The following is a 24170-nucleotide window of genomic DNA, read 5'->3' as shown; positions in this document are numbered from 1 at the left end:
TAATATAATCTAATACGAGTAAAAAAGTTCAACGTTTCTCTCTGAAAGTCTCCAAAACTGGACATATTGTACTAAAGTGTATAAACTGGCACTTTAATAAGTTCTGTATTAAAGTGCCAGTTTCTAAATAAGTGTGCTTCCTAAAACAATAATAAGGTTACACTAAAACAACATTCACATATCACGATCTGTGAATCTACACCGACACGCGTTAATATTCTTACATATACACATTTAATAAAAAGGCCATCTGCATTGTTTTTGTTGGTTTCTTTGTGATATTAAAAACTCAAAATGAGCACCTGGGACGCTTCATTAGGTCTTTTTAAAGAGGGGCTTGTCACCCACCGGGCCTCCGCCTAAAGTTCACACTTTAATAACGTGACATCTGTTGCTCGGAGATGAGTTTACGGTTTTGGAAAACTCGACTCGCAATAAAAAAAAGACAAAAGAGGTGAAATCTGATCCGAGGCCCATTTTTTTGTTTGTTTTTTCGGCTCCAAGCGCTGCTCGTAAAAAGTGTTTTAAAATTCAGAGCGTGAAGTTTTACTCTTCTTCGAATCCTCCTTGGGACGCCGTACCGAAACAATTATTACCTGGGACGATGAATCTTATTAAACCACACACATCTTTTTAGGGGGGGGGACGGTATTTAGAGTTAAAGCCCTCGGTGGAATCCATATTCACACACACACACACACACACACACACACACACACACACACACACACACACACACACACACACACAATCCAACATTTACTTTTGGTCTTTCTGCACAGTGGGAGCGCGCGACCGCACATCCCGGCTACGCCGGCAGGTGAATCGGGTACCGCATCACCTGTGTATTGAAATATTGCGCAACCAAGTTATGGTATACACGACCACGTCTGAACATCTCACTCTGTGTTGAATGCGCAAATTGAAAAATCTGCATGGAATAAGGTGGATGGAAAGGCTCCCACCGGGGGGTTGAAATGCAGAGAGGGGGAAAAGAGGCGAGGAGACGGGGTGTGTGTGTGTGTGTGTGTGTGTGTGTGTGTGTGTGTCGGCCCTCAGCTTTTAGTCAGAACACACAGTTCAGCGTGATTCACACTCACAACCCGATTGATGTAATCCCCCCCTTCAGCAGGACTCCCAGCAGAACGTGTGTGCGTTACCGAGTGAGTGTGCATTTCTGTGTTTGCCCCTTTTGGCCTTTTGTGCATGCATGCGTGTGTGTGTGTGTGTGTGTGTGTGTGTGTGTGTGTGTCCGCGCGTGTGTGTGTCCGAATGCGCGCGTGTGTGTGTGTGTGTGTGTCGACGTGCATTTGACAGCGACAAACATCTTTGCGCAAAATAATCTTTTTACCGTGACACACCCCTGTGTCCGTGTGCACGCACACACACACACACACACACACACACACACTCTCTCTACACCCAAATGTATGCATTGAAAGCACCCAGTGAATTGCAAAGTGATGACAGAGTTCATTCACAGAGCAAAACCTTTTTTCGGCGGGGGCCGCGATGCAAAAAATGAAATATTTCCCCCCTTTGCACCAGCAATAAGCTGTTTTTGGCCATAAAACTAATGTAGCAGTCACAGACACCGTACTGCCCTCTAAAATGGAAATTCATAAGCCAAAAATGGCACTGGCGGGAATATCAAAATATGACGCATCTTCTGCTTCTCCAGGGTGTGTTTTTTTTTCTTCTTTCTTTTCCCCCCCAACAGAAAGCACATCAGCTGTAGGAGCTCTTCTGAAGGACACGTCAAACCCCGACGAGCCCCCGAAATCTATAACTGTCTTGAATCTGAATACCGAGGAGCGCGAACAGATCAACGCATCAAAAGGGGAAGCTGACATGACGCGCGTCTCACACGGAGCAGGTGGGAGCGGCGTCAGTGCGAGACCACCCGAAGACGTTGGCCCCCGCTGCAGGACACAACCCAACAAAAAGGTTTTCTAAAAGGTACGAACGGGGGGATGATACGTGCATTAAAATATCATCCACAGTGTGCGCTCCTGCTCGGTTTGAGCTGCTTCTACGCGTGTTGTAAACGGGCCCCCGAAAACATACATTTTGTGTATTATTACTACTAATAAAGCGACGCCGACTATAATCCATGTTTTGCGTTTGAAAATTCTTTAACTTTTGAGCTGGCAAATAAATCGCCAACAAAGATATTTGTACATTAATTAAAACGACACGATTCTTCTCTCTTCTTTCTATCCGTGTTCATAGCAGAGAAAAGCAACTCTCAAGACCATGCACGATCACACACACACACACACACACACACACACACACACACACACACACACACACACACACACACAGCTCTATGTCGTTACCCAGTATGGCCCAATTGGGATGAGCTCTCCTGTTTCTACTGGGATCCTGGAGTTCCGTGAAGGAGGGGCTCCCTCTGCCCCGGGCGCCCCCCGAAGAGGCCGAGACGCTCCAAGGTTCCCCACCCTCTGCAAGAGATGCGCTTCATTCAGGACCACCAACCAACAGCCATCAGGGAGGGAGGTGGGGTGGGGGCGGGTGGAGTGGAGTGGGGTCAGCAGGGTTCACAAAGGTCACAGGGAGGGTCCAAATGATAAAAGGGGATACTCAAAGGAAGGAAAGAGAGCATTCAGATCATTCAGAAGTCGCATTCTGGATGTTTTTTTCCAGGTGGGTAAAAAAGGTGAAAGCACAAGGGGGGTGGGGGTGGGTGGGGGGGGGTATCCTGAAGGTTTCGTGAAAAGTTAGAGCAGTGTGAGAGCAGCTCGGCGCGCTGAGGAAGAGGAAACAAAGGAAAGAGGAGTGGTTGCCCGTGACATCACTGAGGGAGTATAGTTCTTATCTGCGGCAGAAGGGAGTGAAGACGAAGCTCCGAGAATCTCCAAACGCATCGTCGGTGTCGTTCACAAGCCGCTGCGTGCGCGCGCGCGCGTGTGTGTGTGTGTGTGTGTGTGTGTGTGTGTGTGTGTGTGTGTGTGTGTGTGTGTGTGTGTGTGTGTGTGTGTGTGTGTGTGTGTGCCGCGAGTGCGTATTGGAGGAGTTTAGCGAAAGATTACACATCGACACCGCCGCACCATAATCGGCGTGTGAAGAGAAACCAGAGGAATCGATTTGAACGCGAGCCCGGAATAGAAGCATCCGAAAAAGCCAGGCTGGCAAATTGGGGGCACGCAGTTATAGATTTTTTAGTTGGGAGGACGGCTCGGGATGAAACAAATGCAAATTTATGTATCAATCCCCTCATTTAACATCTCTGCAAACAGAGACTGGCACAGAACAAGAGCTCAGCGGGACGCTGTTGGCGCGCGCATGTGTGTGTGTGTGTGTGTGTGTGTGTGTGTGTGTATGTGTGATATGCACTCTCGGCTCTTGGTTGCGTGCGTTTAAGGCCGAGTGTTGGCTTTTCAGGGATGCTGCTGCGATCAAAAGAGGAGGCACAAAAGGGAGAGATGGGATGGAGAGAAGGGTTGAAGCCATTATTCTCCAAAGAGTGTGTTAGTTAGAGAGTGTTTTATATATATATATATATATATATATATATATATATAAGTTCTGCAGGAATTGCAAAACTCGGGACATCCGTTTGAAAAGAAAGGGTGCTCGGTTCCCATAAGCACGTGAAGAAGGATTCTAGCCAGACCGCGGAGCAGCTGTGCATGACGACCGCGAGTAAAAAACCTTCCACCGACAATGAGAGCTCGAGGCGTTGTAATGACACACGTAACCACCGCATCGCCACACGGTCCACTAATGGCTGCAGGCTGGTTGCACTCGCGGAAAAGATTCAACCTTAAAAGCCACTGGAGCGAGTATATATATATATATATATTAAAAAAAACCAATTTATCTGTATTTATTTCTTTCGCCCCGGTCATAAAAACAAGGCCCTGACTTTTTACGACTGCGCAAATAGAAAAAAATAAAACGCCCAGATGGGGTGACGAAGGCAACAGGTGGCGTTGCATCGTGGGGGGCCACCATTCACCACATGTGCCTCGTGCAGCAAGTAGAATAAAGAAGTCTCAGTTACGAAACTACGTCGTCTCCGCTGGATTCAAACCTACGGTACGAAGAAAAAAAAAGAGATTAGGCCAAGCGGTGTGAAACCGGGACGGAGACACCGGCAACGATTGCCCCCGAGCGCTGGAAGGAGCGTTTAACGCTCCACTTCTCGGAGAGAATGAAGCGGTGCGGCTCAGTCCGGAGTGTGAAATTCTGTTAAGAAGCGAAAAGCGAAAGCCCCTCCCCACCCCCCCCACCCCCCCACCAAGGCGACTTAATCCGGTCGAGTTGACCGGGTGCAGCCGAGGGGGCTTATGAGCCCCCCGCGGCTTAACGCGAGGCCGCGGCTTTGGCGCACCTGCCGTGATTATAACACGCCGCGATTAACGCCGTCGACTCAAACGTAGTTATTTGCCACGTTTTTAACGCAATGCAGAGAGAGAGAGGGAGAGAGAGGGAGAGAGGGAGAGAGGGAGAGAGGGAGAGAGAGAGAGAGAGAGAGAGAGAGAGAAAACGAATGTGAACGTGCAAACAGGCAGATGCAAGAACTGGCGAAAAATTTGGTCTCGACAAAAACTGAGATGCATTTTGTCCTTGTTTTTTTTTTTTTTTTTCGATGTCTAGGTTAAAAAAATAACCTCAGTTTCGCTCATGAAACAGGTCATTAATCCCGTCTGATTTACTTTGGGAATATCTCATATCTGCACATCACGCCATGCAAAAAAAGGGTTTTCAGGACATCTAAATCACCGTCGTGCCTCAAACCAAAAAGGTATAAGCGTCTGTATTCATGCCGGTTCACCCCCCCCCCCTCCCCCCCCTCTCTGCATAGAACTCTGTCTGCGTGGGTGTCTGCAACAGAGTTAATTATCCATATTTGCATGCAGGCATAAAGCGGCAGGCGCTCCCCCTCCACGCTGATTTCAGCTGTCAACCGCAGTTTATTAAGTGTGATGAATCACCCCGCCACTTCACGTCCAATCAGAGGCCCCCAAATGTGGCCACCTTTAACTAAATGATTTTCTTGGCCCCCCCCCCCCCACCCGTGGCGCGCGCCATTGGCCAGCGATTGGACGGGCGACCTGATGATACGTCTGCTGTTTGGAATCCAGCTGCCCCCCCCCCAAAAAAATGGCCCCCCGCAGCTGGAGCGGCCTTATTAGGTGGCCAGCTGCCTGGATTAGGAGGATCTCTATGAATGAAGGAAGTGGAATGTGAAAAGGTGCTCTTCCTCTCGACCTTGCCTCGAGGGTTTGGGATTTTAAAACGCGGTGCTCGGTTTAGTCCTCGCTGCATATTAACGGTGCGTTTACAAAAAGGACGTTTTCTTTCTCTCGGAGCGCTTGTACACCTCAAACCTTGAAGGATAAAGCCTTTGATCTCGGCCTGAACGGAAGAACTGGGGGCGGAGAAGAAGGAGGGAACAGGGCGGGGGGGGGGGGGGGAGAGAGAGAATGAAAGACGGTAAGAGAGAGAGAGAAATCGATAAGATTCTTGTCGACGCGGCCTCGAGTTTCCAATCTAACACGGCGCCGTATTGATTAGGCTTCATGCGAGACGAGGGGGGTTTTCTGGGACGGTAATGTAACGGAAGTGTGGATTTTGGGAGTATTTAACCAAACTAAGTCCGGTGCGGGGGGGGGGGGGGGGGGGGGGGGTGAGACCCGGTGGGTATCGGATACGTGACGGGATGGAATGCCAGAAACACGGCGGCGTACGACACACCGCTGAGGGAGAAGGTTTCATCTCGCGTCACGAATGTCATCGATATCTATTTTTTAGACGGAGAGGAAGGTCGGAGATGCGTTTCCATCTGTGAAAATCATCAATAACGAGAGGGAGCCAAGTCGATGCATTTGTTATAGTAAAAAGTATTGAAGTATTAAATAAATAGGCGAGACCAGGAGCGGCACCGGTGACAGAAAATATCTTCCGATGACGCGGCTTTCATTTGATCTTCTTCTGGGATTTGAGTCATTTTTCATTACAGCTTTCTGGAAGATGACGCACAAAAAGAAGTTTTTTTTTTATATATATATTGGCGTGCTGGTGAGGTCACAAGTGCACGACTGGAACACCGAAACCAAAACCAGGAACACCGGTGACGTCATCGGCTGCTCCGCTCTATTCCTGGAACTGAGCGGCTCGTTTTTTTTTTTGTTCTTTTATGCTTTACGATCGGCGTGCCGGATCCCGTGAACGTCACCGTCGTCATCCAGCGTGAAGAAAGGAATGACGACTGGGCACAACTAGAACTACATCGGTCCAAACGGATGATCGGTTTTCGTGAGGATCGGAGCTGATCCCAAATCAGCCCATCGGTGCATCACAAGGCTGGGGGGGGGGGAGGAGGAGGAAAACGCCCACTCCTTCCAAAAAACTTCTGTGAAGTAAACACTCAAATCTGCTTGGTGGAAAACCGTGTAGTTTATATCCAGAAGCAACTCACAGCTATAAATGCTGAAAAATAGAAGCAGCAAAGTGTGATCAGTCAACCGACTGCGGATGAATAAAAAAGGCGAGAAAAATAAAGTTAGAAAGAACGGGAAGGATGCTCTCTCTCCCTAAAAGATACAGAACAATAAATGATGTGTCTATACCTCGGCGACTCCTCTGCATTCCCTGCCCGACTCTATCTCGCATTAACACACACACACACACACACACACACACACACACACACACACACGAGCAGGCAAAGAGATAGCGGGAGACACTCTTATCTCCAAACACTGGCAGCTCATAATGAGAGTGACTTCCTCTGCAGCCAGTGGTTGAGTGGTGCTGACAGCCTCCCCTGCCCTGTGTGTCGGCACCGAGGGGGGGGGGGGGTGTTAGATTTGAAGCTTGACAGACGGGCACACACACTTACAGATGTTTTTCACACACTCGCAAACAGCCCGCCGCACGTGTGTGTGCAACCGCGGCTTGGAAGAGGACGTGTTTGAAGTCTTGACACATGGAAAAGACACATTATATTGAGCTTTGGTGTATTGGGGGGGGGGGGGGGGGCTTATGAGTGGGTGATGCCGCTGCACCAGCCAACTGGGAGGAGGACGGAGCTTAAAAGGAGAGATTTTAAGTCAAACAGACATCGACACACACCGATGAGGAAAAGGAGGTGGGGGGGAGGGGGGTTATAAGCCAGAGAACGCAGTTTCTGATTATCGCACAGCCTTCCTGTAGAAAAAAATTAAAAAACATGCACAAGTTGGAGATGAACGGCGTTCAAAATCCGTCCAGAATTAGTTGCGTTTCAAGCGAGACGCCGTTGACATGTAAGGGGGGGGGGGGGGGGGTGATGAAGGTTCTGCCTTTTGGCCGTCGCACCATCCGTGTTTACCGGAAAGCTTTTTTTTTTTTTTTTTTTTTTTAAAGGTACAAACATCGGTTTAAGATGAGCACCGCCAGCCCAAAACGCTACTTTATCACACATTTGAGAATAAGAGTGAGCGTGGCAGTTGTATCAGCTGGTCTTGATTCACGGGGGTGGGGGGGGGGGGTCTGTGAATGTTGTGACACCCGTTGTTCACCCACCGCCACCCCGTCGTTTAACCCCGTTTAACCCAAAGTCACTCTCGGTCATTGTCACTTTTTTTTTGCAGCGCGTTACATTTCTCTACCCCAATAAAACAGTCATGTCAAATAATCTTTATTTAGATATTTAAAGTGTCAAAAACAAGCCGATCGAGAGAGATCGGCATGTTTCGAGAAGATGTTTCTGGTCCAGTGTTCATGAATACAGTCACTTTTTCATCCCATTTCCTCCAGCGCTCTGATTTCTCCAGTAGGTCCAGTAGTAGGTAGCTCTCCGTCCACTTGAATCTCAGATATAATCCTCTGATCGGATCCACGGATCGGTGATTCATAAACACGAGCGAGGCGGCCATTTTCATCTCTGCTCATGTGAAGTCACGAAAACGATTTTATTTTATTTTTTGGGGTTTCTTCTTCTGCTCAGCGTGACCACGTCCACCTTTCTGTTTACCCATTTTTAAAAAAAGGAAAACAACAACTAGCATCTCACAAGTTCAAGGACAAAGAATGATGAGATATCCAAGAAGTGGGCGTGACCCATTGCTCCGTGGAGCATGTTTAGAAGCCTTCGAGTTTGGCGTTCTGGTCGTCGCCATCTTGTTTTTGTTACAAATGACTTTCACGGACTGAAAACTGAAGTTTAAGTTCCAAAAGGAAAAAACACAGGCCCTGTTTAATTGTCTTTTTACAAGGCTGTGTTGACACCGTGAACCGGTTGTTACACTGTTTACTGAAGTAGGGCATCAAGTGAGAAGCAGGGTGATTTCCCCCATAGACTTCTATAGAAGCAAACCAGAGGATTCGCCCCGCCCCCCCCCTGGTGGTTATTAGAAAGAATGCACGTTTAAAAAGGCACATCGGCATTCGCTTTACTTTACCAGAGTGCGGGAGGAAAAAAACAACTAGAAACAGTGCACATGCATGCTTCTATACTCGCACACAGGGGGTTGCAGTGAATCCAACGTGGACCGCTTTCGAGATGACGTGTTCTACGATGTCCGTGTTTCAAACACCTTGTTTCCACGGTTAAACATGTTCAAAGCCACTCCCGGAGATTTACTGCGACTCATTGTTAGCGATTGAGACAGAAAAACATGAAGACAAATAAGACGGAAAAGGAGCGTTAAAAGTTTTTCTGTATTATTCTCACATGAGCTCTGAGAAGCGTGTTTAGCTTCATGAAATGGCGCTTTGTTTAAATCTCTAATTATCCCCTCCGTGATTGTTTGTGAATCAGCAATTACAGCCTATATTCACGTCAGGTGCACGTGCACACACACACACACACACACACACACACAGTCTACTTGTGGCCAAGATGGCGTGTCTCTCTAATGAAATGAGACTGACGCCTATGGGCACCGTGTAGGGGAACAGGTGTTCGGGGCACAGCGGGTGTGTGTGTGTGTGTGTGTGTGTGTGTTTGAGTGTGTGTGTGTGCATCTGTGCGCTGTACGTATGGGTGTCACCGGGGCTTAGTCACTTCAGTCGAGAGAAATGGGGCCGATTATGGAATTATAGGATCACGGCGGGTGCCTATTGTTCCTATAGCCCGGGATCACCGAGTCCCACCGAGCCTCCTGAAATAGGGGGCCCACAGATTGCTGACTCGGAAACCCCCTTAAGTCTGAGGACATGGGAGAATAAAATGGTTTCAATATTAAGTCATTAATATTTCATATTTCATCTTTAATTAAGCATAAAGTTATGTAAAAAGACCCCCACCCCCCAAAAAAAAGCATGGTCAGATGGGATGAGAAAAGAAGCTGTACACTGCACTCACTCCTCCAACATAAAGAAGTCCGGTGAGAAAAAAAACATTTTTTTACACACACACACACACACACACACACACACACACTTCACATTCAAGGCTCGTTTGCATTGTTCGTACAATAGTGCACGTAACGTTGGAGGCATTAGGGAAATTAAATAGGCGCAGAGGCGATATCTATACATTTGCATAATATATATATATATATATATATATATATATATATTTTTAAACGAGAATCCCCCCGAGAGAGCACTTTGCGTACGCGTGTTTTTTTTTTTATTTTTATGCCGAGTACATTTCCTAGAGCTCTCCGCTCGACAGCGAGCTCTAAGCTCTCATCATCGCTGCCTCGCGGCCCCCTTTTCCTGTCGCCTCGCCCCTTTAAGTCCCACGGAAAGGAGGCAGAGTGATCCCATGCTTTCTGTCTCCCCCCCCCATCACCCCTCCGTCCCCAGCGCTTCAATATTCTCCTCTAATGATCAGATGCTATTCTCATGCGACCGGTGTCCCCTTTCCGCTTTGTCTTATACGCTTATCGCCATTTTTTCGCCAGCAACTCGTCCACCTATAGCGACGCTGTAGACAAAGACATGCTCTCCATTAAAGCTGCACTTTAATGACGCCGGGCTAAAAGAGAGAGAGATATGCAAAGGTGTCAATTACCACGAAAGAAAAGGTATTTGGAAACTATAGGCCCAAGTGGTTGAAGACGTCCCAAAAAGGGTCCAAAGATAAATCTGAGGGGGGGGGGGGGGTCACGAGATCATTAATAAAAAATAAAAACAAAAACAAGATGTGGATTTGTCCTCAAATGTTACGATTCTCCTAAATAGGGTTTCACTCCTGAAAAATCAAATTAAAAAAACATCACTCGCCCCCCAAAAAAAGTGAAGGGCACGAAGAACTGAAGTTGAGAGAAAATGAAACAAAAAAAAATTTGTTTTCTAAACTTCTTTAGATGTGAGGACTTCCAGGTATATTTCCATCGTACGTTGAATACTTTTGGAGTTTTGAACCGTCGGTCAGACCAAAAGGAGCAACTTGAGGGCTTCACCAATGTCTCTTTTTTCCCCATTTAATGTGCTAAAACAATTAATAAAGTAATAGAAAGAAGTAGAAAAAAGGATGAAACATGAAGTGAAATCATCGTCGTGTCCTTCAATGACTCTCGGGCCGCTCGCCGATACGACGTCTGATCTCTGCCACTTGCAAAGAGAGAGATATTCAGTAAAAGCCAATCGATCAACATCCGAGTGGCATTTGGAAAGTTAAATAAAAAAGGAGCTGGCCTGCCTTCACGATGAGAATGACACCATAAATCTGTCTGTTCCCACTTTCTAGAAACCTGAGGCTCGGACCGTGGAGCGATAGATGCCACCTGCCTGAGACGTGAGCTATGATCCTTCCAGCACCGATGGGCCCCCCCCCGCGGGGTGTCTCGTCCTCCCGTATTAAAACGCATTAAGGGGGGGGGGGGGGGGGGGGGGGGGAAGTATGAAGTGTGGCGTGTGCAGGGGGGGGGGGGGGGGGGGGGGGGGGGGGGGGGGGGGGGGGGTCTCCGAGGAAAGTCCTCAATTTTATCCCCTCACAGTCGCTAGGAGGAGAGAGGAGGCCGTCGTTCTCAGCCGCTGTCTCGCAAATTGGTCGTGAAGCCGGTTCCCCCGGTTGGCCAAGATTTTTGTTCATCTCCCGTCTCACCACCCACATCGTGATCTCCCCCCTCCCCCCCCCACACTTATAGGAGGAAAACATTGGCTCTGGGCAAATCGGGCCTATTGTGAGATAAAAAAATTAAAAAAAGAAGGCTCCTCTTTTATCAAAAGGGGTCAAAATACCAGCGTTGTGGAGGCGGAGCGTGTCTGTTTGATTTTGACACGCCGCTCATCACCTGCAGCGCCGTATTCATAGATGCCCCCCAACGACAGTGCCTCGTCTGTGGGGTCCACACACAGGGGACGTGTGGCCGTGAAGCGGGGAATAGCGTCGCCATCTAGAGGAAGCTGTCGGCATCGCGCGTGCGCCCCCACACACACACACACACACACACACACGCACACACACGAATGGGAAACAGGAAAATGCTTGTCACGCTCCGGCGTTACTCACAGAGCGGCTCCTTTTCAACAAGTGGATTCAGACAGCCACAAGAGGAAGCTCGCCACAACCACGGCGAAGGACCCCCCCCCACCCCCACCCCCTCTTCCCCTCTCCATCTGAAGCATTTAACCACTGCTCGATGAGACTCAGAACTATAGCTCCCCGTGCAAGGTCACTTCCAGCCAGCAGACGAGCGGAGAGAGAGACAGATGTAGCGGAGAGGAAGAGGGAGGATACACACTTGACACACAGATCACCTTCGGTGAGAGCATGCACAGTGAGAGAAATTAAAATATCCGAAAAGGGGGGGCGGGGTGGGGGGAAGGAGATTGGAGTGAAAGCCTCCACGGGAGCAGATTGTTGTTGTTGCTGCTGTTGTTGTTGTTGTTTTCTTGTTTCATTCTTACCTATGATGGGAGCCAGGCGGAAAATGTCAGACAGACGGCTGTTCACGGGCTCGTACGGAGAATCCTCCAAGAAGTCATTGCCTGCGATGGAGACAAGAAGATGTGTTTATAGATGTACAGATATAGATATAGATATTGTTTTCAACATCCCTCTTTTCATCTTTCACCCCTTCACATTGGCCTGCAAGTGACATGCGGGGAGGGAGGGAGGTATATTCGGGTCAGTCGATAGCCACGCTGGCACACAGCCCTACGCTTGATTAGGCAGGTTGGTCAGCTGTGTTGCGCAACTGGAGGCCGACCCACTGGATGCAGTTTTAGAGACCGAAAGCCCCCCCCCCCCCCCCCTGCTATGATCAACACTTAAAGATGGCACTGCCAGCGCTGAGGGGCTTCACGCTCCATTAGCTTCAAGGAAAGTGATTTGGGAGGTCAAGGAGTATCTTGTTGAACCAAGTCAAGGAGGGGGGGGGGGGGGCATTCGAATGAAAGCTGAACGCAGTGGACCGCTTTAATAGATAAAAAGATGTGTGCTACTTTTTAGAGTTGTTGTGCTTGTGGTACAGGGGGGGAGGGGTCATGGAGTTGGAAGGGGAGGGAGCGTGAGGGCTGATGGTTGCCCAGTCCATACAACAGTGGGAGGAGCCGGGCAACTGACCCCCCCCCCCCCCCCCCCCCCCCCCCCCCCCACACCACCCCTTTACTGAGCAGATTAGAAAAAACCTATATGGGGGTGGCCCTTTTTTTGTTGTACATTAATAGCTGCAGGGCATACTCTAAATGTAGCAGTGCACCCAAACAAAGACCCCCGAGGGACTTAAGCAGAGCCCGCCCCCCCCCCCCTTTAACCCTTCCCCTCCAAAACAAATGAATCATTAATATTGTGCTATTGCGTCTTCTTTAATAAACCTTTTATACACACACGTGGCATCAAACCGTACTCTGACTAATAACATGACCCGATGCTAAAGTGTTGTTGTTGTTGTTGTTGTTGTTGTTGTGTAGAGTAGAAAAGTTGCATCCGCAGCGCCGACCCCACCTTGTAACGTCTGGTAGATCCCCCAGTAGATGCGCAGGCAGTTCTTCTCCTTCTTCATGCCCCGCTTGCAGCGGCAGTTGTACAGGGGGCTCTGCTTCAGCGCGTCCACGGCGCTCCGGCACTCGTCCTTGGCCTCCATGGCGGCCACCATGCTGAAGTTGCTCTCCTTGCCGCCGGCCGCGCACTGCCTCATCGTGCGGTACTTGGTGCTGCACGCCTGCTCCTTCAGGCACTGCTCGCTGGCCCTCACGCAGTCCAGCCGCGTGGCCCCGGCGGCGCGCGCGCTCTCCTCCGCGCACGACGACACATCTGGGAGGCGAGGAGGAGGAGGAGGAGGGGGGGGGGGGGTAAGAAAAAAAGAAGACAAAAAAGAGACACTTTCGAAGTGAATAATACCAATAAAAGTGTAGGTGCGTAATGACGCACGTGTACGTTCGCCAGGGACGAACCCACACACAGGCTGCATCGGCGTGGAACTGTATCCAGATCGGTTTCGTGCCATACTTCATAACTTCGTGACGCAGTTTGCAGACTTTTACACTGATGAGAGTGAAGATTTGCTCTGGCGTTGGTTACTGTTTGTTTGACGGGGCAGCACCTGATCGACTTCGGTATCTTGGACCACGGCAGCCTGCACACGTTACCCGGACTCTCAGTGAGCAGCTCCCCCCCCACACACACACACACACACACTCAAAAACAACGCTCACAATGCATACAGCCACTGAACCCCCCGCACGCACCTTTGGGATGTATATTCGAGGTGGGAAATGAATCAAGGCGTAAACTCACCCAAAAGAGGCAGAAGGACGTACAGCACTTGGAGGATCATCGTCTTCCTCTTCTTGTGAAACATTTTTAAAAAAAAGAAAAAGAAAAACTCCTTTTTTTTGGGGAGGAATGAAATTCGCGAGGAGCTGAAAGCGACTCAACAGTAGTTTGATTCCCAGGGTACTTCCACTGTGCTGAAATCCATTGGAAAGACGGAGCAGTGCGCGCGCCGCGCTCCGCTGTACAACACGGTTCCGACTCCCCTCATGCGAACAACGATTGTCTCTCCACACACACACACACACACACACACACACAATTAAAAAGAAGAAGAAAAAAGAAAGAAAGAAAAGAAAAGTGCCCGGTCCCGATGCGCCGCAGTTTATCAGACTCTCAGTCAAAAGAAGAGTTCAATATTCTTTTCGTCCTTCTGGCTCTTTTTCCTCCCGTGCGGGTGGTCTTCTCACCGCCGGGAGACAAAGGGATCGGGAGCTGCGGTGGATGGAGGCGAGAGCGGGTGTCCGAAGTGTCCTCCGAACTCCAGCCGGTGGGGATGCTCTTTTGAGTCTGTGCGTCTGAGCGCGCACACAGCCGACTGGAGCCCTGACGCGTTGGCCGTCTGCAGCGCGATCAGCAGGGAGGAGAGTGCCAGCCCCCCCCCCCTGCAACCCCCCTCCCCCTCCCTCCTCCCTCCTCCTCCCCCCGCCCCCCCCTCTCTCTGCTCGCACTAAAGTACTGTTTGTCTTATAATAAATGTACATAGACAAACCTTCCGATCTGAGAGCTCGCCCCCCCCCCCATCCTCCCTTTATTACGGTAATATCACAGCACAGAAAAATATAAATAATGAGCTTTAAGCTTATTATTATCACTATAACTCTCTTTGGGGTTATTATGATGTTTTAATTATGTTTACTTTGATTATGTTTACTTTCCCAGCTCATATTCTCACAGAATAAAACGTTATAACTTTTCCATTCAAAACAAATGTCAAAAAGCACACACGTGCCACATATGACCACAGCGTGTCAAATGATCCACTCTACATGTGTGTGTGCGTGCTTTTGTATTTTTCAGGAGTGCTCGTGGCAATTTGTTAGATCGGAATCCCCCCTTTTTTTTTTTTTTTTTAAAGAGTGCCACTTAAAAATAAAATAAACATGAATGGACACATTTCAGATGCACCTATATAGCATGCGCGTGGCTCCTCCCAGTTTGCTGTCACGTCAATCCCATTCTCAAAATGACAACAACAAAAAAACATATATATTCTTACGCAACATCATCCGCCACCTGTGACGACAGCATGCTGAGAGTTGATGCTGATGATACACATTGTTATTTTATTAAATAAAACATTCATCCTCCATACACAAAAAGATACGGGCCGATAAGCCCCCCTGACACCGGGAGGATGCCGCCATCTGTCGGTGGTGTTGAAGCGAACAGAGAGGGGGGCCTTGATTTAAAAAGAAGAAGAAGAAAAAAAGGGACATGAAACCATTTGTTGTTGTTTTGATATCTCCTTGTGTGAGGGTGAAATTACAAAAATGGCTAAAAATGGCGACAGGGATTCGACCAGACAGAGCGTGGTGGTCATACGGTGCACGGGCGACGCACCACGCCGTGCGTAACCCTCTCTTACGGGGCATTGATTTGCCTGCACACGGTATATATTTAGAGGCTAATCCACTAAATGACCAGACTATGTCAACGAGCCCCCTCTCTGCATTAAAGACCGGGATGAATCAATCAAGGATGCTGGCGTGCGCCATAGTAAATCAACACGCACGCGCGCACACACACACACACACACACAGAGATGGGATGAAATAGCTTATTTAAACCTCAGTGAATGCTCCCTTATTGAAAGGGAAGCTGTGATTAGGTGCGATGAATCAACCCTGCAAAAAGGTACAGTCACTTTTCTTTTCTTTTTTTTTTTTTTAAATGGCTTTTCAATTTTGCTGAATAGATTCCGCCACTTTTTATTATTAATATATATATTTGTTTTACAGGGAACATGACAGAAAGTAGGTACGGATGAACGACAGGCTGCGGCTGGTACAATGTGATGACTTTGCTTGTTCTCCAGTCTCCAGAGGGGGAGCCTCGCCAGTCAGGGGGGGGGGGGGGGGGGGTGATTTATGAAAAGCCTCAATCAATATGTGATATTAATTTTGCAAATGCGTGTCACAATGATGTAGTCCTCGGGTCATTTTGACGTTTCACGCGCGTAATGTGGCTCATGGCACCGGATCAGAAGCTCCATTTCTTTCTTTCTGTTCAAGATTTTTTTTTTTTAATGTGTGTGTGTGTGTGTGTGTGTGTGTGCGTGCGTGTGTGTCAAATGTAGGCGGCGGAGTCTCAATGGATTACTGTTGAGGAAACTGCTGACTGTGCTGACACAGCGCTTCATTACGTGCAACAGTCGCGCGAGGGATTGGACTGGTCAATGAAAGTATGGGGGGGGGGTCATGTTAACGGAGGTAGCAGCACGGGGGGGTATACACGCGACGGAAATAGTGACGTAATTGAGGCAAACATTAAACGCAAATGAATGACGTTAGCTAACGTTATTTGTCAAACATGTAGCTACACGGTGACGTGACCCGGTCGCACATGTACTTCCGGTTTAGTTAGCTAGCTAGCTAGCTAACGGTAACGCCGGCTAACTATTTAACCTGCGCTTCTTCTTTTTTTAAATATTACTTTACCGTTTATTAGCGACGTGAGTCGCGTCTGTAACCGGTTGGCGACGCTGTCACAGCCGGCGGTTGTTTCCTGAAAAGCTGCGTCATCGACGTGGGTTACGTTCGTCTCCGTGGCAACGTGAGCGTAACGAGACGTCGGAGGGCGCTAACTGACGCTAGCTGTGAGCTAGCGGGGTGTATTTCTTTCATTTTTAGGTGACTTGTTAAGCCAATTATTGACTCAAAACATGAGTTTAGACACACTCTTCCAACAAATCCTTCTAACTGAACAGCAGCAAAGTGAACAGACACAAGAAAACAAAAAAGGTATGCTCGCATGCCAACTTAGCTAACATAGCTAGCTTACATTCCAGCTAGCAACACAAGCTAGAAGCAATATGAATTATTAGCCTCTTTTATCAACCCACATTTAAGTTTAATTTAATTTATTATTATTTATTTATTATTTATTTTATTTAATCTGATGTTGGTTTTCTCCACACATCTCTACTTCAGTCAAAGTGGCCATCATCAGATGCATCGAGGAGATCAAGAGCGTCACGGAGAAGAACGCGAACACCTGCGAGGAGATCGAGTCAAAGGTGACGCCATGAAAACCATCTGCTTTTCTTCTCGTATGTTGCTAATGTGTGAATTATGAACACGTTTTCTTGCGCTGTTTTTCAATAACCGCCTCTTCTTTTGGCACATGGATGATTTTGGAAAGCCGTGTTTGAACTTGTTACCAAAATTGGTTGTCTTGACACAAAATGGCGCCCGACAATACAGTGTTAATGGTTGTTAACGTTCGAATAGGTTTAATCAGTTTTAACAGGTTTTTACCAATTGTTATTAATACTCATTCATAGGAGGAACATGTGACTATTGCCTGTTTCATGGTAGCTTTCTGGTGAGTTGTGACAGCTCAGCCTGATATTTGCACAGCCTTATACTCATATCATTGTGTTTGACCTTGAACTGTGAGTACATACAGTAAATATTCATCTGGGGCTCTTGCGTAAGGAGCGGTCGCATCATGAAGGATTGGTTAATATTTTACCATTGCGTCAGAAGGAAAACATATAATTGTACTGCTTGTCCAGGATGGATTTATAAAACAGGGATTGTTTGTTAGTGACAAAGATACAAAAATAAAACCAGGAACTGCATTAATTGCCGTACCTTGGGGCTGCATACAGTATAGTGGCATTGACATATGAGGAAAAGAAGTGCATATCGGCATATTGATGTGCTGATCTGCTTTTATGATTTAAAACACTTAATCTCTCCCATTCGTTTTCATCAACAGTGCCGCTGGAAAATCAATTGCTAATTTCCACCGGATAACATTAGAGAAACCTTTCAGCATGTGTGAGATATGATGTCAAAGGCAGGCTCGTTGACCCCCCTCAGAAATATCGCTCACTTCTTCCTGCGCCTGTATAAGTGGACATCCGATCAAAAGAGCAGATTACTCTCTTATTAGTAAAGCTTGCTGAACGCAGTATTATCTGGCCCGAGAACACAGGATACTGATACCTTTTTATTCTGACCCCTATGGAGTGGAATATTGAAGCGCTTCACATCAGATAAGCAAGGAGTGTTTACAGCACACTGTGTGAGTGTGTGTGTGTGTGTGTGTGTGTGTTTACAGCTCTCGTGACGTAACACCTTACAGTTTACGAGAGCTGTCTTAAGATAATTACACTGTTTAGAAAACTTGGGAGCCGATTGTGCTCGGCGAAAAAAAACGCATGCCGCCACGCAAGAAACTCACCTCCTCGACAGCTCGAGCAACAGACTGAAAAAATAAATAAATAAAACTCTACGGGAAGTCGTGCCCGAGGCGTCTTTTTTTTAAAGAGGCGTCCTGCATGAATTTACCCTCCCACGTAATTTGGCAATTTTCTATCCCTTGGGCTGTACCATGTAATCACAACCGGGGCGATGAGAGGCTAGGGGAAGTAAACAAGAAAAGTTTAAAAGTGTGTGTGTGTGTGTGTGTATATAGTGAGAGAGAGATGTTGAAGACGAAAAGAAACCTCAGGGGATCTTTTTTGACTAAAAGTAGTCAAAAAAAGAGGCTCACTGTAACATGTCGCCGTGTACATGATTTTTCATTGAATCTAATTTCTCCTTCTGTGGGATCGCTAACTTGTATGAGGTCCCTCTTCGTACATCTGTCTTGACTGCCCACTCATCTCCTCGCGCTCCAGGCTCAGCGCTCGTCTGCGATGGAGCTGCATCGTGACCTGGCGAAGAAATGCGAAGTCCAGATGTTGAGGCGAATTGAGGAGACGCTCTGCCACGGAAACCAACGGAGGGACCGCCTCGTGGGTTTGAAGCCGCCTGAATCAATATTTACATTTTTTTTTTGTACGTCACGTTGGTTATGTGTAATATGAAAACCCGGTCGGCTTTCATAGTGCGAAGATGTCCTCCAACTTGTATCATCAACAATGCTGCACTCTTTATTATTGTTGGACATCATTTCCCATGATCTTGTCTTTTCATCCCAGGCCAAGATAAAGTGGGAGTGGAAAGAAGAGGAGGAGAACTTCCTCCAAGAGATCTCAAAGTTCAACGGGGAGTTCAGTCTTTGCGCGAACAGAGGCGTCGTGTTCCAGAGCCAAGCGCACACCGAGGTCCTGGACCTGCAGAGGGAGGTGGAATCCTTACACAAAGGTCGCAGGAGACTGTCAGTTGTGCCGCTGTCGCGGTAGACAGATGATGTTGTATGATCATGTTGTACGTCAGCGTAGCATTTAGTTGTACAATGAGAACATTAGTGACTCGGCAGCCATGTTGGAACCAGTCGAGCCCAAACGATGCTCGGCTGGAGACGACGACAGTTCGACCAAGTGATGCCATTTTTTTTTTTTTTTTTAAGATGTTTCCATGCCAGGTATCTGATCAGTGTATCCATATGATCAATAATGTGCACCGACAGACAAAGCTTAAAGCTACAGTAGTCTAAGATTTGTATTCAAAAGGAAAGGAAAGCTATGCATAGTGTTAATTTAATTTCATCAATATGTTCAATCAACACATACTGTGTTGTAATTATTTTTACAGAAGTTGCAGTCCCAATGGTTTATATATTATATTATATTATATTTCTCAAAGCCGGGCGACTTTTAATGACAAATTATCCTGATGTGGTTTGAAGTGTTTTCATTAGTTCCGACAGGTTGAGGGTATCGCTCCCTTCACCAATGAGGACCAGTGTCTTCATATTGTGTATTTAATCTGAGTTTTCTTATTGTTGGTAGCGTTTAAAGTCAATTTAAAGAAAAATGCCCACATGGCATTCACCTGGGAATTGAGAAGTTTTTCTCTCCATCGAGCAGTAAGAATTCTCACTGAACTTCAGCCCTCTGGATGATTTTTTTTATTTTTCTCAATCATCCTGGAGGCCTAAATAGGATTCACCTTTTTCACCTTCCCCCCCCTCCCCCCACAATCAGAGATGGAGCTGATGAGCCGCAGGAACGACCGCGTGAGCTCACTGCAGAAGGAGCAGAGAGCGCTCCAGATCACGCTGCAGGGCCTGGATTACACCCAGAAAGGTGAACATACCGAATGTTCATTTCCTGTCGGTAATGTGGTTCTGAGAGAGCACTTTTTAAACTGCCCTTTTTTATTTTTTTTTATTTAAAAAAATATATATTTATTTCTTCTTTTGGCTTGACGGAAACCAAATCTAGAGAAAAAGGGGGGTGGGGCAGTCGTACAGTATCTTGAGCCCAGATGTTGAACATAAAGTGTGTCTCTGGTTTCACAACCAGGTGTGAAGGCGGGTTCAGGGGGGGGGGGCTTCGCTCACGCCTACACGCTATGCGTTCTCCGCCGGAAGCTATCCAGCACAAATGCAGGTTTAAGCTTGTTTGGAATGAAAATATCGCCCCATTTAAAAAAAATAAAAATAAAAATAAAAAGCCACGGTGCCGTGGGTGTGTTTTTTGACGACGCAGTGCTCTCCAGGAAGTCTAGATTGAGTGATCGGTCCATGAGTGGGAGAGGTGATGTGCGGGGGTGGGGTGGGGGGGTACCGTACGATGCAATCTCGGTCCCATTGTCTCAGCCCCCTCAAATGTTTTAACAATGCACACGTGTGTCTTGTCTCGCTTGCCATCTTTTTTCTGACTGCAGACCTGGATCGGCAGCTGGCCGAAGCCGAAGCAACGACGGCGTCTCTGCGAGCGGAGAGCCTGTTTGTCAGTCGGAGGCCGCTCACCGACGCCACCTGTCTGAGGTGAGTGTCTTCACACCTGTCTGGCCGCCGGGAGGGCGTTGTGTATCGTGACGATACCATAACGGTGTATGGCGGAGACACAGAAGAGTAAACTGTAAAAAACGCTGCGGGGGAAATAAAAGCATCCAAACACAAAACGGAACAAAACCGAATGGAAACACGGCGTTGAGCTATTGTTGTGTTAATTCAAAGAAGCTTCCTGCTATTTTTTAAATAATCCTGGGTGAGCAGCAGTGGTCTTTTAATTAGCTGTCCCCCCTCCGCCAGCGCTGCGTTGTTTTCTTAATCAAACTGGTGGGAGTTCACCTCGGTGGTCGCACCGACGGCCTCCGACGCCCCTCGTGGTGCCGATCGCACTCGGCAGGAGGGAATCTGGGTGTCGACCGGGACGCGTCGCACCGCCGGCTCATCAGACGGAAGGTGTTTTATTCACGGGGCGCAGAAGTGAAATACTGCGAGAAGTGCTGAGTGGACCAGTGAGCCCCCCACCCCCCACCCCCCCCATGTCGGTGTTTCTCTCTCTCTCTGTATCCTGCTGGCTGGAGTCCAAGTCCAGAAGTGTAAATAACCGCATTAGGAGCATTTGGCTTAATTAAGGCTTTGATCCATAGTGTATTTCATTCAGTCAACAAGTGGAGGAAACTGAGGCCAATGTGATTGATGCAGGGAGGTCTTTTGGGGGGGGGGGGGGGGGGGGGGGGGGGGGGGATTAACGAGGGGCAGAGATTTAAGTATTTGCACTGAATGCTTATGCAGCGAAAAGAGCTGCCATTCGATTTTTTTTTTTTTTTTTTCATTTCCAACGTGACGTATGATTTTACCAAACAAGCATATAGAGCGACTTTGAACGGAGCTGAGAAATGTACAACATTTAACAGAACACATACATATATACACTAGTGTGGAACTGCGCGTGGAATTTCCATCAATATAATAGATGTTTGTACCAACAGTAAGAGGAAGCTGTGCGTCTGTCTCAAAATGAATGAGCAGAAAATTAATAAAAGTCAACGAGTATTAAGAATCCTTTTGAGTGTCGGTTCGACGCGAGTTTCCAAAGCAACGGTCCTGACGTAACCATGGCGCTGGAGAGTCCAACATCTCCAATGGGTGTTTAATTGGGTTGAGGTGAGTTAGCCATAGCGTGGCTGACATAATTGTCATCCTCGCCATCCGTCCTACGACCCCCTGCACGGACTCACGTATTCAGGTTTCCCTTAATTGTCACCCATGGATATCTGTGAAAAGAGCAGCTGGCTTTTTAAATAAAAGTAATGGGCTTTTGGTCACTCGTCAAGTCTGAGACGGCATAATTTAATACTAGTTAATTATATAGCAGTCAATCTACATATTTCAAAGCTCTACCCCCCCCCCCCCCCCACCCCCCCATCCTCCTTCTTGCCTTAACTCACTCACGCATGTGGGTAGCATGTCTCGTTCCATCTATCAGCCCCCCCCCCCCCCTTGGGTTTATTAGCCTGCAGGAAGTGCTGAGTGTGTCTTCAGGGGGGGGGGGGGGGGGGGGGGCCTCCTCCTCAGCCCTCTTCGTATGATCGTCCGTTCTGAGCCCATCAATCCCGTCTTCGCCGTCTCTCATTTAACTCTCCACGCTTATTGATTGTTGGAAATTGAATGCGCGTCAATTTGAATGAGTGCTGCAGTCATTTAAAAAGTGTTCAATGTGCAAAACAGGGAGGCTGCCCGCTGTCGATCGTTCACTGTCGCGCACTAGAGCGGAGAAAAAAAATAAATATATATATATAAAATAATACCTGGAATAGTCAGTCCATGTGCCCTCGGGATTTAGGAGTTGTGTTATGTGCTATATTATATATATATGAAGGCTCATTTGAAGATGTCTTTGCGGTGCTGATGTCTCATATTTAACTGCAGAACCCCCCCCCCCCCCCCCCCCCCCCCCCCACCTCCCAAATAAATGGCATCATACCGTGTGCTCGCCCCTAAAAAATAATTTGATTTGTAAGTTCCACACAGAAGAGCAAAGTTTGAAACGCTGCTTGCGAGAGTGCAATTTTGGCTGCGCTGTTTTTATTGTTTCATTAACTTCCAATAAAAGGAAGATGAAGGTTCAGATTCACGTGCAGCTCCGTATAGATCGTTCGAAACACCTGCCGACGCTTTTTAAAATCACAAAGAGTCCAATGCTTCTTTTATTTTTATTTTTTTTCAACCCCCAGAAACAAACTCAACCGAGTAACACAATTTAATTTGTGTTCATGAAGTTATAGCGTGAAATATTAACTTTTGAGAGCAGATGGCGTGAAAGAAGTTTGTGTATCGGCTCACTTCTCGTGAGTCACATCACGAGGTCCCCACTTCCTGTTAGCGTGCATTAGCTTGTAGCTAACGACAAATCCTTCTGGATGTTGTTTTTATAGCACCTTTTTTAAAAACCCAGTTTACACACTGCTTTACAATAAAACAATCAAACAATAAAACACAATAAACTCAGAGAAAACTAACAATGTCGTAAAACACAAAGAAAATCGCAGAAAAGTGTTTTTTTTTTTGTGGGTTTCTTTTGTTCCACAGTCAAGGAGACGTTTCACTCAACTGTCAAACTAATTGTACGTTTGGCCGCCGAGTGTATTTCCGGTACTGGAGTCGTTTATCGTGCACGTTGACATGCTGAAACGGAACAATCTGAAGACTTCTGGAGAAAAGAAACTATTATCTTAAGCTGGTTTATTATTCGTGAGCGTTCTGTCGCAATATGCATGTTTCATGTAGTTTATTTGGTTTCTGAGTGATTAACCACAACAGCAAGATATCAACAACACAAAAGACAAAACAATGTGTTTTCAACTTTCATGATTTTTTTTTTCTTTCTTTCCTTCAGTTGCTCACATTGGGTTTCAATTTGTATTGTATTTATTTCCCCCCCCCCCCCCCCCCCCAGGATGAGGAAGGAGCTGGAGATGCATAAAGAAGGGGAGCTGCTGCGAGAGGCGCTCAGCTCCGAGATAGACTTCCTGAAGTCGGTACGTGGGGAACAAAAGCGTTCATTCAAAGGCGAATAAAACGCGGAACATTTATACATTTACACGTCGTTATTCATTCTCACCACCAGGAAGAAGGAAGTAATAAAAAAATAATTATATTCATCCTCATTCTGTGGTGGGTTCTTTGTAAGCGTTCATTTAGTCTTTTTCCTCTCTTTTCATTTCTTCTCTTTTTTTTTCTTTTTTTCTATCAGCAAAATGTGGACGGCAGCCAAGGAAGGGAGCAGCTTTAGGTTTGGCTGAACGTCGACGGGTCACCGATTGTCTCCTCTCTTACAAAACTAACGTGAATATGAAGAACAAACGGAGATAAGTCAACAGTGTGTTTGTTTACTATTTACTTTAAAAGTTACATGAATAGAGCACCTGTGACCTTTTTCCTCTCTTCCATATTCTCAAGATCAAAATACAATGTCTGTTTCAAGTAGTTCGCTTCAATGAGAAATGTTGCTTGTTAGTTACTTTATGATTTATGCGCACGAGACGAACCACATGCACAAACGAGGCATTCAAAGAGTGGTTGTAGATCGCCATCTAGTGGACAAAGAGTCGCACTGCAGTTCTAGGGG

General features: G+C 47.2%; 2 protein-coding genes across 2 annotated transcripts; one reads left to right on the top strand and one right to left on the bottom strand.

Moving 5' to 3' along the window:
* Positions 1-1863: 1863 nt before the first annotated feature.
* On the bottom strand, positions 1864-13715 carry gfra1a (gdnf family receptor alpha 1a). The gene is made up of 5 exons (XM_034552472.1): positions 13652-13715; positions 12860-13168; positions 11821-11901; positions 2343-2468; positions 1864-1922 (listed from the first exon to the last, which is right to left on the bottom strand). The coding sequence occupies exons 1-5, from the start codon at positions 13713-13715 to the stop codon at positions 1864-1866; spliced, it is 639 nt and encodes a 212-aa protein (XP_034408363.1).
* A 2856-nt stretch (positions 13716-16571) lies between these two features.
* On the top strand, positions 16572-23834 carry ccdc172 (coiled-coil domain containing 172). Its single transcript, XM_034552471.1, has 8 exons — positions 16572-16650; positions 16840-16925; positions 18540-18656; positions 18843-19008; positions 19791-19892; positions 20476-20578; positions 23499-23580; positions 23796-23834. Exons 1-8 carry the CDS (start codon positions 16572-16574, stop codon positions 23832-23834), a joined length of 774 nt encoding a protein of 257 aa, XP_034408362.1.
* The last annotated feature ends 336 nt before the right edge of the window (positions 23835-24170 follow it).

Source organism: Cyclopterus lumpus, chromosome 15, assembly GCF_009769545.1.
Source record: "Cyclopterus lumpus isolate fCycLum1 chromosome 15, fCycLum1.pri, whole genome shotgun sequence".
NCBI classification, from domain to species: Eukaryota; Metazoa; Chordata; class Actinopteri; order Perciformes; family Cyclopteridae; genus Cyclopterus; species Cyclopterus lumpus.
The sequence above is the reverse complement of the archived record's forward strand: the minus strand, read 5'-3'. Positions and strand labels throughout refer to the sequence as shown.

Excerpts from the sequence above, each read along its gene's own strand:
- gfra1a (XM_034552472.1), bottom strand. The coding sequence starts at position 13,715 with ATGTTTCACAAGAAGAGGAAGACGATGATCCTCCAAGTGCTGTACGTC. Across the intron at positions 13,169-13,651 it reads CGTCCTTCTGCCTCTTTTGG|ATGTGTCGTCGTGCGCGGAG; the intron begins GTGAGTTTACGC and ends CTCGCCTCCCAG. Across the intron at positions 1,923-2,342 it reads TCCCAATTGGGCCATACTGG|CGGGGGCCAACGTCTTCGGG; the intron begins GTAACGACATAG and ends TGTGTCCTGCAG.
- ccdc172 (XM_034552471.1), top strand. The coding sequence starts at position 16,572 with ATGAGTTTAGACACACTCTTCCAACAAATCCTTCTAACTGAACAGCAG. Across the intron at positions 16,651-16,839 it reads GACACAAGAAAACAAAAAAG|TCAAAGTGGCCATCATCAGA; the intron begins GTATGCTCGCAT and ends TCTCTACTTCAG. Across the intron at positions 19,009-19,790 it reads GGTGGAATCCTTACACAAAG|AGATGGAGCTGATGAGCCGC; the intron begins GTCGCAGGAGAC and ends CCCCACAATCAG.